Source organism: Podarcis tiliguerta (assembly GCF_965153285.1).
Source record: "Podarcis tiliguerta genome assembly, chromosome: 18".
In the NCBI taxonomy this organism is placed as follows: Eukaryota; Metazoa; Chordata; class Lepidosauria; order Squamata; family Lacertidae; genus Podarcis; species Podarcis tiliguerta.
In genome coordinates, this window is record NC_139551.1 from 6,621,650 (window position 1) to 6,636,236 (window position 14,587).

Consider the following 14,587-nt stretch of genomic DNA (forward strand, 5'->3'; position numbering starts at 1 on the left):
AACTGTTCTTAACCTGAAGCACCACTTTAGCTAATGGGGCCTCCTGCTGCCGCCGGAGCACGATTTCTGTTCTCATCCTGAAGCAAACCTGAAGCACTATTTCTGGGTTAGCGGAGTCTGTAACCTGAAGCGTATGTAACCTGAAGCGTATGTAACCTGAGGTACCACTGTATTGGGGAAAACAGAATACAAAGATGCATTATACGGGGGGAATTGCTTTGCAAAAGTGTGTGCATTAGACAGGGTTTCCATACGTCCAGAACGTAACCAGAATTCGGCCTTTGTAAACAGCATCCGGGCAGAAATTGTTGAAATGTCCAGGAAAATCCAGAAGTGTAGATTTTGTTACATTTCATTAAAAATAGCTCAAAAACTTTTCTTTTTTTTTTTTTTAGATATTACAAAAAAAAAAAAAGCTCAATAATTTTTGATTTTCACTTTTTGAAATATGGTAACCCTAATACAGTATTAGAAGGAGAAAAAAATACATACAGACAGAACATGCAGATATTGGGCGAAATTTGCCCTAAGATGCTACAATGAAGCCTCGGTCCAGTATATCTGAAGGAGAGTCTCCACCCCCATCGTTTTGCCCAGACACTGAGGTCCAGCGCCAAGGGCCTTCTGGCGGTTCCCTCATTGCGAGAAGCAAAGCTACAGGGAACCAGGCAGAGTGCCTTCTCGGTAGTGGCACCCACCCTGTGGAACACCCTCCCATCAGATGTCAAAGAGAACAACAACTACCAGACTTTTAGAAGACATCTGAAGGCAGCCCTGGTTAGGGAAGCTTTTAATGTTTGATGCATTACTGTATTTTAATATTTTGTTGGAAGCCCAGCTGGATGGGTGGGATATAAATAATAAATTATTATTATTATTATTATTATTATTATTATTATTATTATTATTATTATCATCATCATCATCACGAGGACTTGTTTTTCAAAAATTCGCAAACTGGTGTGGAAATGTGGAAATGTGGAGAGCTGAGTTTCAGATTAGAAAAATGAGAAGCAACATGGGGTTTTTTGGGGGGGGGGTTTGACGTCTCTGAAGTTTGGAGACGTACAATAGAATCCAATAAAACTCTCAAACCATAGAAGTGCCCTTCACCCCCCAAAAACAGTGTTTTTTGACCAGGAATCATGGACATGTTTGCATGCTATTGTTTTGTTTGTTATTACACTGTGCATTTTGTGTGCGTGTGCTTTTATATTGCAAACTGCCCTGTGATTCCCGGACAAAGGGCAGTGTAGAATTTTTTATTTTTAAATCAATCTAATCCATGCTGTTTCAAAGCACACTTTCCCCCGACAGACACATCTTTGCGCGCATTGTTCCATCAGGGAACCGGGTCTCCAAATTTGGAAGGGCGCAGATAGCGAAGCGGAATCGTTTGCGTATCGTTTCGCAAAGTGTGGGTTTGGTCAGTCCCCCACCTTTGTTGTTGCTGTTTAGTCGTTTAGTCGTGTCCGCCTCTTCGTGACCCCCTGGACCAGAGCACGCCAGACACTCCTGTCTTCCACTGCCTCCCGCAGTTTAGTCAAACTCATGCTGGTAGCTTCGAGAACACTGTCCCACCATCTCGTCCTCTGCCACCCCCTTCTCCTTGTGCCCTCCATCTTTCCCAACATCAGGGTCTTTTCCAGGGAGTCTTCTCTTCTCATGAGGTGGCCAAAGTACTGGAGCCTCAGCTTCAGGATCTGTCCTTCCAGTGAGCACTCAGGGCTGATTTCCTTCAGAATGGAGAGGTTTGATCTTCTTGCAGTCCATGGGACTCTCAGGAGTCTCCTCCAGCACCAGAATTCAAAAGCATCCATTCTTCGGCGATCAGCCTTCTTTATGGTCCAGCTCTCACTTCCTCCCCCACCTTTAAACATGAGGAAAATGGAGTCTCTCATCTTGTCCCTGGTTTCAGGTTGTGCTTTTTAAAAAAACTTGCTGTTGGCGATATCTTGATGTTTGCACCTCGCTCTTTACATCTCGTGCGGGTACCAGTAGTAATAATACTGCTGGTAACAAATGGGAAAAGCCACCGTTCTCGCTCCCGCCCCCCATCTCTGTGGCCAGCTATCTCTTCTCCTTCACCCTCGCCTGCTCTAGCACAGACCTTTCTGTTTCTATTGTGAGTTCTCATCCTCTCTCTTTGCTCTCCCATCTAAGCACCTTTCTTCCCTCTCTGTTTCCATGGTTTCCGAGCAGGCCAGAGAGAGAGAGAGAGAGGAACAGGGTTGGATGAGCCATTCCCCCCCCTCCCTGCAAACTCCCCTCACTTTCCCACTTCCTGCTAGCATCTCTACTTCATCTTCCGAAGCCATAATCCCTGCCAGGGTGGAAGGCAGGGGGGAAAATGGTGTGTGTGTGTGTGTTTTAATCCCCAGAAATGGAGACCCTCCATGGGTCCCTATTTTCCAGGGACAATCCTGGATTTACAGAAGCCGTCCCGGTTTCTGATTTGATCCCAGAATGTCCCTTAGGATGTCCCTTTTTTCATCGGGGAAATGTTGGGGGGGAAGGAATAAGATGTCACTGTTTTCATTGGGGAAATGTTGAAGAGGATGGAATAAGATGCTCCTATTTTCATTAGAGAAATGTTGGGGGGGATGGAATAGGATGTCCCTATTTTCATTGCTTAGGAAAGCAATGACAAACCTAGACAGCATTTTAAAAAGTAGAGACATCACCTTGCCAACAAAGGTCCGTATAGTTCAAGCTCTGGTTTTCCCAGTAGTGATGTATGGAAGTGAGAGCTGGACCATAAAGAAGGCTGATCGCCGAAGAATTGATGCTTTTGAATTCTGGTGCTGGAGGAGACTCTTGAGAGTCCCATGGACTGCAAGAAGATCAAACGCATCCATTCTTAAGGAAATCAGCCCTGAGTGCTCACTGGAAGGACAGATCCTGAAGCTGAGGCTCCAAGACTTTGCCCACCTCAGGAGAAGAGAAGACTCCCTGGAAAAGACCCTGATGTTGGGAAAGATGGAGGGCACAAGGAGAAGGGGACGACAGAGGACGAGATGGTTAGACAGTGTTCTCGAAGCTACAAACATGAGTCTGACCCAACTGCGGGAGGCAGTGGAAGACAGGAGTGCCTGGCGTGCTCTGGTCCAGGGGGTCACGAAGAGTCGGACACGACTGAACGACTAAACAACAACATTTTCATCGGAGAAATGTTGGAGGGGATGGAATAAGAAGTCAGTATTTTCATCAGAGAAATGTTGGAGGATCTGGAGTTATGAAGCTATCAGTATCTGTTCCTCATTTTTACCCCGATTGAAAATGTGCCTTTCTATAAGCGTGTGCATTTCTCTGCTTGGCTGGAGAACTGCGATGCGAAATTTGGAGAACTAGGAATTTCGAAAGCTGGTTTGCACCTTGTTTCGGAAAAGTGTGCATTGGTCATTTCACCTTGAAATGCAAACCGAACGCGATTCCTCTCCCTTCCGCCCCCGGCCAAATAGACCTAGGATTTGGAGAAGGACCACAGGGCATTTCTCGTTTGGCAAATTACTGTATTTTTCGCTCCATAGGACGCACCCAACCATAGGACGCACCTTGTTTTAGAGGGGGAGAACAAGAAAAAAAAAATCTCCCCCCCTCTGCCCAGCGCCCCTTCAGCGAAGCGGCAGGAGCCACTGCGCAGAGAGGGGGAGAATTCGCCCCTCTTGTTTTCCCCCTCTAAAACAAGGTGCCGTTCAAGGTGCGTTCAGTGGAGGCTACCTTGGAAGCCTGGAGAGTGAGAGGGGTCAGTGCGGACCGACCCCTCTCGCTCTCCAGGCTTCAGGTTCCTTTCGACCTGCTCTTTGGAAGAAGATTGGAAAATACTGCAAAAAATACTACAGAAATACTGCAAAATTAATGAATGTTAGAAGAATATTGGAATGAAGAGACTTGGTTTTAGCAGAAGTGTTATTAAGAATTATATGAATATTAAGGGTTAATGTGATAAAGTGGAAAATTTAAAGTTAAATTGTGTTAGGATAAATTATAGAACAAAAAGTGAAGAAGAGGGAAAGGATTTGTTGAACCAGTTAATTTGAACCAGAATACAAAAAAGGGAGGTGCGAGGAAGTCGAGGAAATAAGCTAATGAAAGATATAGATATAAAATCTGGATGTGTGTTTTTGTTTTCTGGTTTTTTTATGTTGTATTGTATTTTTTTATTGTTGTATTGTATTGTTTGTTGAATTCGTGTATTGTTTTTCTTGACTGTTTTTCTTCTTTTTATAATTATAAAATATCTAATAAATATTATTAAAAAAAGAAAAGAAAAGAAGGGACTGACTGGCCGCAAGAGCTTGTGTGCGGCTTTTGGGGGCTTTTCCTGCCTGCCTCCCCCCTGCATTCACTCCACAGGACACACACACAGTTCCCCTTCATTTTTGGAGGGGGAAAAGTGCATCCTATAGAGCGAAAAATACGGTTGCTGTTGTTTTGTCGTTTAGTCGTGTCCGACTCCTCGTGACCCCCTGGACCAGAGCATGCCAGGCCTTCCTGTCTTCCACTGCCTCCCGCAGTTTGGTCAAACTCATGCTGGTAGCTTCGAGAACACTGTCCCACCATCTCGTCCTCCGTCTTCTCCTTGTGCCCTCCATCTTTCCCAGCATCAGGGTCTTTTCCAGGGAGTCTTCTCTTCTCCTGAGGTGGCCAAAGTCTTGGAGCCTCAGCTTCAGGATCTGTCCTTCCAGTGAGCACTCAGGGCTGATTTCCTTCAGAATGGAGAGGTTGGATCTTCTTGCAGTCCATGGGACTCTCAAGAGTCTCCTCCAGCACCAGAATTCAAAAGCATCCATTCTTCGGCGATCAGCCTTCTTTATGGTCCAGCTCTCACTTCCATGAAAAATACGGTAAACCCTGTTTAATTTTTCACCCTCCGACCCCCACCGCTCTCTCTTCTCCCAGAGAAAGTCTCTGGATACTGGAGCCTCTCTGGGACCTGCGCACTGTGTTTCACTCTCTCCCTTCAGCTCTCTTCAGCTCCCAGCAAACATTTTATATCCAAAGTGATTTATTAAGAGGCTCGTATAATTGGTTTTGTAATTAATTATTTCTGGTCTGTTGATCGGAACAGACACATCTCATAATCGGTGCGAAATCCAATTTCCAGATTCTATTAACGCCTCCCTGGGCCGAGTGCGAGGGGGAAGAGCCAGACTTTCCCAGGAGACATCCCAAAACGATTCAAGAACAGCGGAGAGAAACTCTGGGGAGTCTCCTTGCCTGAAGCTGGGGAGCGGGGATCGCAGGCACCTCGCAACTGAGGTAAGTGTGTGTCAGGGCAAGCGGGCTGGGTTGCAAACTCTTTTAGCGGCCTATTTAAAGGACGTGAGCCAACACTTCACAGGAACACAAAGTTAATCCCTGTGATAATTTGGTCTTTGAAATAGAGCAAAATGCTCCACAGCGGAACCTCGGTTTTCAAACGTCTCCGTTGCCGTACCTTTCGGAACACGAACGCTGAAAACCCGCTTCCGTTTTTGAACGCGCCTCAGAAGTCAAAACAGCTTCCGCTGTGTGTTTTTCAATTTTCTCAACTGAATTTGCTGACAGCCCTTTGTGCCTCGGTTTTCTAACGTTTTCGGAACTCAAACAGTCTTCCGGAACGGATTATGTTCGAAAAACCACTGTATTCTGTACTCTTTTATTTTGTTCCGAGCGTTTAAGTTTTCTCGTCGGTGTTTTTTATCTTGATCCTGGCCGCTGACTGTAATCAAACGACTGCAGAGCAAAATGTACATTCCCATTTTTGAGTTTCGGATCTGTGGGGCTATCAGAGAGCCACTGCCATTGACTACTTGAAAACATGGCCTTGTCACGGTGGTCACATGATCCCCGATCAGTTGGGCGAGCTACAAAAGGAGAGACAGAGATGCTGGAATGAGAGAACCACAGAGATGCACCGAAGAAGGGGTGAATCCAGCCAGCGGGCCAGTTCTTTTGTTTCCCCTTCCCTCGCAGACCAGATTTAACAGGAGGCGGGGCTGCCCACCCGTCAATCACCTAAAGTCACAATGACACCAGACGATTGCCAGAATGGATTACAGTGCTACCTTGGGTTAAGAACCTAATTCGTTCTGGAGGTCTGTTCTTAACCTGAAACTGTTCTTAACCTGAGGTACCACTTTAGCTAATGGGGCCGCCCGCTGCCGCCGCTGTGCGATTTCTGTTCTCATCCTGAAGCAAAGTTCTTAACCTGAGGTACTATTTCTGGATTAGAGGAGTCTGTAACCTGAAGCGTCTGTAACCTGAAGCGTCTGTAACCCGAGGTACCGGTGTGGTGTAGTGGTTAAGAGCGGTAGTCTCGTAATCTGGTGAACCGGGTTCGCTTCCCCGCTCCTCCACCTGCAGCTGCTGGGTGACCTTGGGCTAGTCACACTTCTCTGAAGTCTCTCAGCCCCACTCACCTCACAGAGTGTTTGTTGTGGGGGAGGAAGGGAAAGGAGATTGTTAGCCGCTTTGAGACTCCTTAAGGGGAGTGAAAGGCGGGATATCAAGTCCAAACTCTTCTTCTTCTACTGTACGTTCAAAAACAGAGGTATCACTGTTGTTGGTCAAGGGAGCCATGGACTCAGAAAGGTTGAAGACCTCTGTTTTATGCAATCTCCTCGTCCCTATTATTGAAAAGCTCAGTTTGAAAATATCCTGGCGATTAGGAAGGCCTTAGTCGCTCCTGCCCCATTTCTGTGAAATGCTGACCCATTTATAGAGATGAGTTACTCTAGAGCGAGACGTCCAAACTCCTACAGGAATTGGCCAGGAGTCCCTAAAAATCAGCGCATCCTATTCAAAAGCAAAGGACCCCACTGAGGATCTCTGCAAGTGTCCCTATTTTCCAGGGATAGTCCTGGATTCAGTAGTGATGTATGGAGGTGAGAGCTGGACCATAAAGAAGGCTGATCGCCAAAGAATGGATGCTTTTGAATTCTGGTGCTGGAGGAGACTCTTGAGAGTCCCATGGACTGCAAGAAGATCAAACCTCTCCATTCTGAAGGAAATCAGCCCTGAGTGCTCACTGGAAGGACGGATCCTGAAGCTGAGGCTCCAAGACTTTGGCCACCTCATGAGAAGAGAAGACTCCCTGGAAAAGACCCTGATGCTGGGAAAGATGGAGGGCACAAGGAGAAGGGGACGACAGAGGACGAGATGGTTGGACACTGTTCTTGAAGCTACAAACATGAGTCTGACCCAACTGCGGGAGGCAGTGGAAGACAGGAGGGCCTGGCGTGCTCTGGTCCAGGAGGTCACAAAGAGGCAGACACGACTAAACGACTTAACAACAAAAAGTCCTGGATTAACAGAAGCCATCCCACGTTTTTGACTTGAATGTCTTGCTTTTCCTTAGGACGTTGATGTTTCTCAGCTCTTTTTAAGGAAATTTGCCCCCAAAATCAACACTCCTGACACGGGTTGCCATACGCCTGGGTTTTCCTGGACATTTAACCAATTTTTGGAAATTCCGCCCGGACGCAATTTCTGACAGAAATGGCAGCCCTAGTTAAGCTGCAGTTCCTTAAAGCTAGGGTATTGGAGACTCTGCACAGTTTTGCAGACATATGAGAATGCTGATTGGGGAAAACTCTGTGCCCAGTAATACTTTAGATGCGAGATTGAGGGTGTGGGGGGGCGAAATCTAGGTGCTCTGAACATGCTTCAGTGTGCAACACGAAGACACACCGTGAGTGGCAGAACCAATTATGCAAAAGATGTCTGGCAAGCGTAATGATTTATTCAAGCTGCCGAGTCCAGCTTTCTTCGGAGCACGGCGTCAGTTATGTTAGCCCAGGACCTGGATGTTAAAAAGCATCGCAAAACATGCAACAGCAAATACCGCATTTTTCGCTCTATAAGACGCACCAGACCATAAGACGCACCTAGTTTTTGAAGGAGGAAAACAAGAAAAAAACTATTCTGAATCTCAGAAGCCAGAACAGCAAGAGGGATTGCTGTGCTGCGAAAGCAGAGATCCCTCTTGCTGTTCTGGCTTCTGGGATAGCTGCGCAGCCTGCATTCGCTCCATAAGACGCACACACATTTCCCCTTACTTTTTAGGAGGAAAAAAGTGAGTCTTATAGAGCAAAAAATACGGTAAGTGGAAATTTCCGGCCAGCTGTTCCCTGGGTCTCCTCTTCCTGATAAGGTTCAAGTTTCTTATTTTTCCAATCTTTTGAGGAGATTTCACCCCTCCCATATCCAAGAATCTCCTGAGGAGTCCGCTGATTCTGCAGAGAGGAGGAGGCCTGTTCTGCTCTCTATATGTTCTGCTCCAGCACCACATCAGTCAGTCAGTCAGTCAGGGAGAGAGAGACTGAGTGTTAGAGATTGTGTGTTTAGATAAGGTTGCTGCTAAGAGCAGCTGCAGGCACTCAGTACGGTTCAACATTCTTTATGCTTAGACCTATTTAGCTCTGTATATAGTTGTATAATAGTTGTAGTTATAGAATAAAGAGAATATTCTACAGAGCTGCTCTCCGAGTTGTTTATATACTCTGCTGGACTCTGCTATACTCTTGAAATATACTCAGAGTCGCAAAGTGATTTCATGCTCTTTATTCAGCTCATAGTGGTGAGGAGGAATGAAAGTCCCCTCAAAGTATCTGCTTTATATACATTATTACACAATGGGCTGCACATGATTGGCTAATTCTGGAATTCTACTGTAAGCCAATCAGGTTGTGGATTCACTTCTATCTGGAGCATGATTGGGTGGTTCCTGCCAACCAATCATACTGCTGCATTGTTCTAGGACCAATCAGACTGCTGCATTCTGAATCCTATTGTTCTAGGACCAATCAGACTGCTGCCTTTTGGATCCTATTGTTCTAGGACCAATCAGACTGCTGCAGTTTGGATCCTATTTAACTCAGTACATAACAACTCTGCTGTACGACGACTGTCTTGTTGGAGTGAATCGGGTGCTCACAACTCTAAGCTGTGAGTCCACAGCACTTTGACCTGTTCCTGTGCTGAAGGTGGTCTCTGGAAGTGCTACCCAGCTCGCCTAGCCCAGTCAGAGCTGAAGTGGATGAGTCCAGTTAGTGGCACTGGCTCAAGGGCGATGCTGACACATTTCCACATCTGTTTGCGAACTTTTTTATTTTTTAAAATGTCCCCATGCAAATTCATTGGCATCTTAGGGCAAATTTCTCCTGATAGACACCATTCGGTGTGCAATTTTGCCTAATTCGGGGGCTGCCTTGGGTCTCGAACGAATCCGTTCCAGAAGCCCGTTCAGCTTCCAAAACGTTCAATAACCGGGGCGTGGATTCCCATTGGTTGCAAACCTCCTTGCACTCAGCCGAAGCCGTGTCACATGTTTGGGTTCTGAAAAACGTTCGAAAACGGAAGCATTTACTTCCGGGTTTTCGGCATTTGAGAACCGAAACACACGACAACGGAGGCGTTTGAGAACCAAGGTGCCACTGTAAACACATTTTCCCAAAGCAATTTCCCCTAAAACAACACATTTTTTATGCCACAAGGTGCCATAGGAAGGCACTGGACATAGTAAAAGATCCATCGCATCCTGGTCACTGTCTCTTCGAGCTCTTGCCGTCGGGACGGAGATACAGGACGATGAAGACAAGAACGAGCCGTCTTAAGAACAGCTTCTTCTCCAGAGCGATCTCGGCCCTGAATGGGAAGCCCGGACTTTGAAAGTCATCTAATCTCCCTTGCTGTATTATACTGTATTGTTTAATTAGTGTTTTTATGGAGCAGTCAAGTAATTTCGTTGTCCCCGAAGGGGGCAATGACAATAAAGATGATATTATTATTATTATTATTATTATTATTATTATTATTATTATTATTATTATTACATGCTATTTTCCCCACTAATATAGGTATGTGCATTTATATGTGAACTTGGCATTGTAAGGTGCCGCAAAAACAGACTTACCTCGTGTTTTCCTTTCATCCGGCAGATGTTGATATCGTGTTGATTCGACCTCCATGTCAGTTTCTAGGCAAAGACCGAACAACGACAAAAATGGGTGAAAGAAAAATAGGGAGACTATGATATCTGTGTGGAGGGTGTTGCTGTCTCTTCCCCTCAACCCCCCCTAAAACACACGTCTAAACAGTACAGTCGTACCTTGGAAATTGAAAGGAATCAGTTCCGGAAGTCCATTCGACTTCCAAAATGTTCAGAAACCAAAGTGCGGCTTCTGATTGGCTGCAGGAAGCACCTGCAGCCAATCGGAAGCCCCGGAAGCCCCGTCGGATGTTCGGGTTGGAAAGAACGTTCCCAAACCGGAACACTCACTTCCGGTTTTCGATAGTTCGGGAGCCAAAATGTCCGAGTGCCAGTCGTTTGGGATCCAAGGTACAACTGTATAAGATTTACCAACCAAAGTGGTATTCAACTTAGTTTTACTCACCGAGTAGACCCACTGAAATGAATGGATGTGGCGCATTCATTCCAGCAGTTCTGCTCTCAGTAAAACGCAGTTGATTGCCACCCAAAGGCTGCAACCATAACCCCGTTTGCCTAGGAGTAAGTCTCATTGCATTCCATAGGACTTAGTTCTGAGCAGACGTGGTTTCATTTGCACTGAAAAATCTTTCGGAGGGAACCTCCCTGGTTCTAGCCTATAATTTCCGGTTGCCTCTTTCCCCTGGGCTCAGTATCCATTTCAAAACTGCCCTCCTTTGCTATGCCGCTGAGCTGTATCACCGGCTCTTATTGGGTGTGTTCTGTGCTGTTATATCTCCGTTCTGTTTTACTGAGAAAATCAATAAAAGCCTATTTAAAAATAGCCCAGCCCTGTGAAGATCCATAGCTATCTGAGAGGCAGTCTACCTCCAAGGGAGTATTTTTTAGCAGGGTCTTGCGTTTCAAAACATTGGGTTCGATCCAGTGCTTTTTTTAAAAAAGAAGAAGGAAAAAAAAGGTGTTGGTACCCACGTTGTTACAGAAAGTGTTGAACTTTTAATATACCGTATTTTTCGCTCTATAGGACGCACCCGACCATAGGACGCACCTCAGTGGCGTAGCGTGGGTTGTCAGCACCCGGGGCAAGGCAAGTAATTTGCGGCCCCTAACCCGGGGCAAGGCAAGTAATTTGCGCCCCCCCCCCCGCTGCACTGTCCCTCCCCCAGATAGTCCCTCGCTCTCTCTCCACACCGCACCGCACGCCTGGCACCCTCCCCTCCACAGTGGGCGGCGACCCGGCGGCTCGGATCGGATTCGCACAGCCAGCACTGCAGTGAGAGAGAGTGAGTGAGCCAGGTAGGGGCAGAGAGCTGCGAGTGCGAGCGTGCCGCCCCCCCAGATGTTGCGCCCGGTGCGGCCGGCCCCCCCTGCACCCCCCATGCTACGACACTGACGCACCTTGTTTTAGAGGGGGAGAACAAGGAAAAAAAATTCTCTCCCTCTCTGCTCAGCGCCCCTTCAGCGAAGCGGCAGGAGAAACGGAGCCCCTTCCATTTCTCCTCCCGCTTCGCTGATGGGGCGCTGCGCAGCTCTCCCTCTCTGCTGAAGCCAGAATAATCTTGCTCTTCTGGCTTCAGCAAAAGGAACCCGAAGCCTTTTTGGAGCACAGCGCAAGGTCCCGCTGCGCTCCAAAGGCTTCAGGCGGCTATCCCTGAAGCCTGGAGAGTGAGAGGGGTTGGTGCGCACCGACCTGTCTCGCTCTCCAGGCTTCAGCGAAAGCAACGCGAAGCCTCCAGAGCGTGGAGGGAGCGCTCCCTCTGCGCTTCGGAGGCTTCGCGTTGCTTTCGCTGAAGCCAAGGAGCCTGCATTCGCTCCACAGGACACACAAACATTTCCCCTTAATTTTTGGAGGGGAAAAAGTGCATTCTATAGAGCGAAAAATACAGTATATATTTAAAGGTGCTGGTACTGCGTAACTTTGAGTACCTCCAGAAAAAAAGCACACTATCCAGTCAATTTTAGTCCTGCTCAGAGTAGTCCCATTGCAATGAATGGGCCTAAGTTAACCATGCAAATTAATTTCACTGACAAGGGCTACAAAGACCCGCCACTTTTGAGGCTAATCACATACCTGATGGTAGCGCATTTCACTGGCCGAGGCCTCGGGTTCAAGGCTGATGCGGTACAAGTTGTCCCTGAGAAGAAAAGAAAGGGAGAAAAATATAAAAAATGAAGTCTGAGACATTCTGCTTCCTCTCCCATCTTTTAGAAGACCAGGGCGGGCCAAATTTAAATTGCGCCGTTTGCCAGCCAAAAATAGGAATGCAAACCAGAGTTTCCCCAAGCATTTCTTGATTTAACAAAAGAGCAATCCGCATTGATTGTTGCTTTCATTTTATGGATTAACGGTCTCATAAAATTCATGTTAAATTGCTGTTTTAGGGGTTGTTTTTAAAAGTCTGGAAAGGATTAAGCCGTTTTGCTTTACTTTCTGTGGGAAAGCATGCCTTGGTTTTGGAACCCTTTGGTTTTGGAACGGACTTCTGGAACGGATTAAGTCTGAGAACCAAGGTACCACTGTATTCGCTTTGTAACCCCCTGTCTTTGCAACAATCAGACAAGAGGGGGTGCCAAATGCGATCTGAGAATACCAGGAATGCACATAGACCACTTTTCACTCTCCCAAACTCTGGTGAGTCCAACTGCATTAGAAACTCAGCGGGGAGGGTTAATCACCTCCCCAAACTGCTTTTCTGCTTCAAAATGTAACCTGCTGCTTCGACTTTGCAGATTTTCGGAGGAGAGCCAAGTCTCCCATCGTCAGATCAAACGGCACCCAAAATCCAGTTTCTTCCTCCCAGAACCGCACCTCCCCAAAGAAGACTCTTCTTCTGGAAAGGGTATCCGTTTGGAAATTCCACATATCCAGAGCCAAGCTTGGGTAACAGGTTCTGGGTTCGAATGCTTGTAAAGCCGGCTCCGGGTGCGAGGCGGTGTTAGCAAAGTGCCCCTGGTGCCCCCTGGCATGCTGTGCTAGGCTTAGGCTGGCAGCACCAGCCAGATCAGCATGACCATTGGGTTAAATCGCTGGCATTCCTCGTCCCTCATTTTAATGTCTCCACAATGCAATACTCTACAAAAAGCTCTGCAGTGTCAGCGAATTAACATTGAGGATTCCAGGGAGGCTGGGCGTATGAGTTGAGGGTGGGGTGAGCGTGAGTGGAAAGACCTGTCAAATTTGGTTTCTCTCAGTTTTGCATTGTTCAAGTTTTAAGAGGAATCTATCGCATTTCCGCATCCATTTGCGAGTTTAAAAAAATATATTTTTTAAATAATATTTTATTAAGATTTTCCATAACATCACAAAAAGGAAAAAGAAAAAAGAAAAATAGAAAATAAAAAACAATTAAAAACAATTCAATCTTTCATAAAATATCTTGCATTTGCTTGTTTCCCGGACCTCCCCACACCTCCCCTCTTTGTATTCCAGTTCAATTTATTTATTCAGCAAATCCTTTCCCTCTTTACCTTTATCCTTATCTTGATCTTAATATATTATAACTTTAACTTTTCACCTGTTAACATTCCATTTTTGCATATTCCTTCATAACATTATTGCTAAAAACCCCTTAACCTCCATCCAACATCATTCTAACATTCATTAATTTTGCAATATTTCTGTAGATAATCTTTAAATTTTTTCCAAACTTCTTCCACCAGCTCTTCTCCCTGGTCTTGGATTCTGCCGGTCATTTCCGCCAATTCCATATAGTCCATCACCTTTGTCTGCCATTCTTCCAGAGCGAGTTTTAAAAAATCTTACTGGCACATTACTGCAAATTCCTTCCCATAATGACATTTTCATACACAGCTTTGCCTAATGTACGCATGATTTGCAAAGCTCTTTAAGACAATGCACCACTGTCCATTATTTTCACTGATGCATAGAGGCAGTTGGAGGATGGATGGCAGTTAACAGATTGAGGTTGAATCCTGACAGGACAGAAGTACTGTTTCTGGGGGACTGGAGGCAAGCAGGTGTGGAGGACTCCCTGGTCCTGAATGGGGTAACTCTGCCCCTGAAGGACCAGGTGTGCAGCCTGGGAGTCGTTCTGGACTCACACCTGTCCATGGAGGCGGAGGTCAATTCTGTGTCCAGGGCAGAAGTTTATCAGCTCCATCTGGGACGCAGGATGAGACCCTCCCTGCCTGCGGACTGTCTTGCCAGAGTGGTGCATGCTCTGGTTATCTCTCGCTTGGACTACTGCCATGCGCTCTATGTGGGGCTACCTTTGAAGGTGACCTGGAAACTACAACTAATCCAGAAAGCGGCAGCTAGACTGGTGACTGGGAGTGGTCGCCGAGACCATATAACACCGGTCTTGAAAGACCTATATTGGCTCCCAGTACGTTTCTGAGCACAATTCAAAGTGTTGGTGTTGACCTTGAAAGCCCTAAACGGCCTCAGCCCAGTATACCTGAAGGAGCGTCTCCACCTCCATCGTCCAGCCGGGACACTGAGGTCCAGCTCCGAGGGCCTTCTGGCGGTTCCCTCACTGCGAGAGGCCAAGTTACAGGGAACCAGGCAGAGGGCCTTCTCGGTAGTGGCACCCGCCCTGTGGAACGCCCTCCCACCAGATGTCAAAGAGAAAAATAACTACCAAACTTTTAGAAGACATCTAAAAGCAGCCCTGTTTAGGGAAGCTTTAATGG

General features: G+C 46.6%; 1 protein-coding gene and 1 long non-coding RNA gene across 2 annotated transcripts in view; one reads left to right on the top strand and one right to left on the bottom strand.

Moving 5' to 3' along the window:
* The window catches only part of LOC310668647, a 273,140-nt gene that overhangs the window by 34,773 nt on the left and 223,780 nt on the right, over positions 1–14,587 (top strand). The gene's annotated exons all lie outside the window — the stretch shown is intronic.
* Positions 1–14,587, bottom strand: part of SEMA6B (semaphorin 6B) — a 173,210-nt gene that overhangs the window by 32,371 nt on the left and 126,252 nt on the right. The window contains exons 4-5 of the mRNA XM_083421459.1: positions 12,006–12,069; positions 9,899–9,961 (exon numbers count right to left, since the gene is read on the bottom strand). Coding sequence (XP_083277585.1) covers positions 9,899–9,961; positions 12,006–12,069 — 127 coding nt within the window. The remainder of the gene's footprint in view (positions 1–9,898; positions 9,962–12,005; positions 12,070–14,587) is intronic.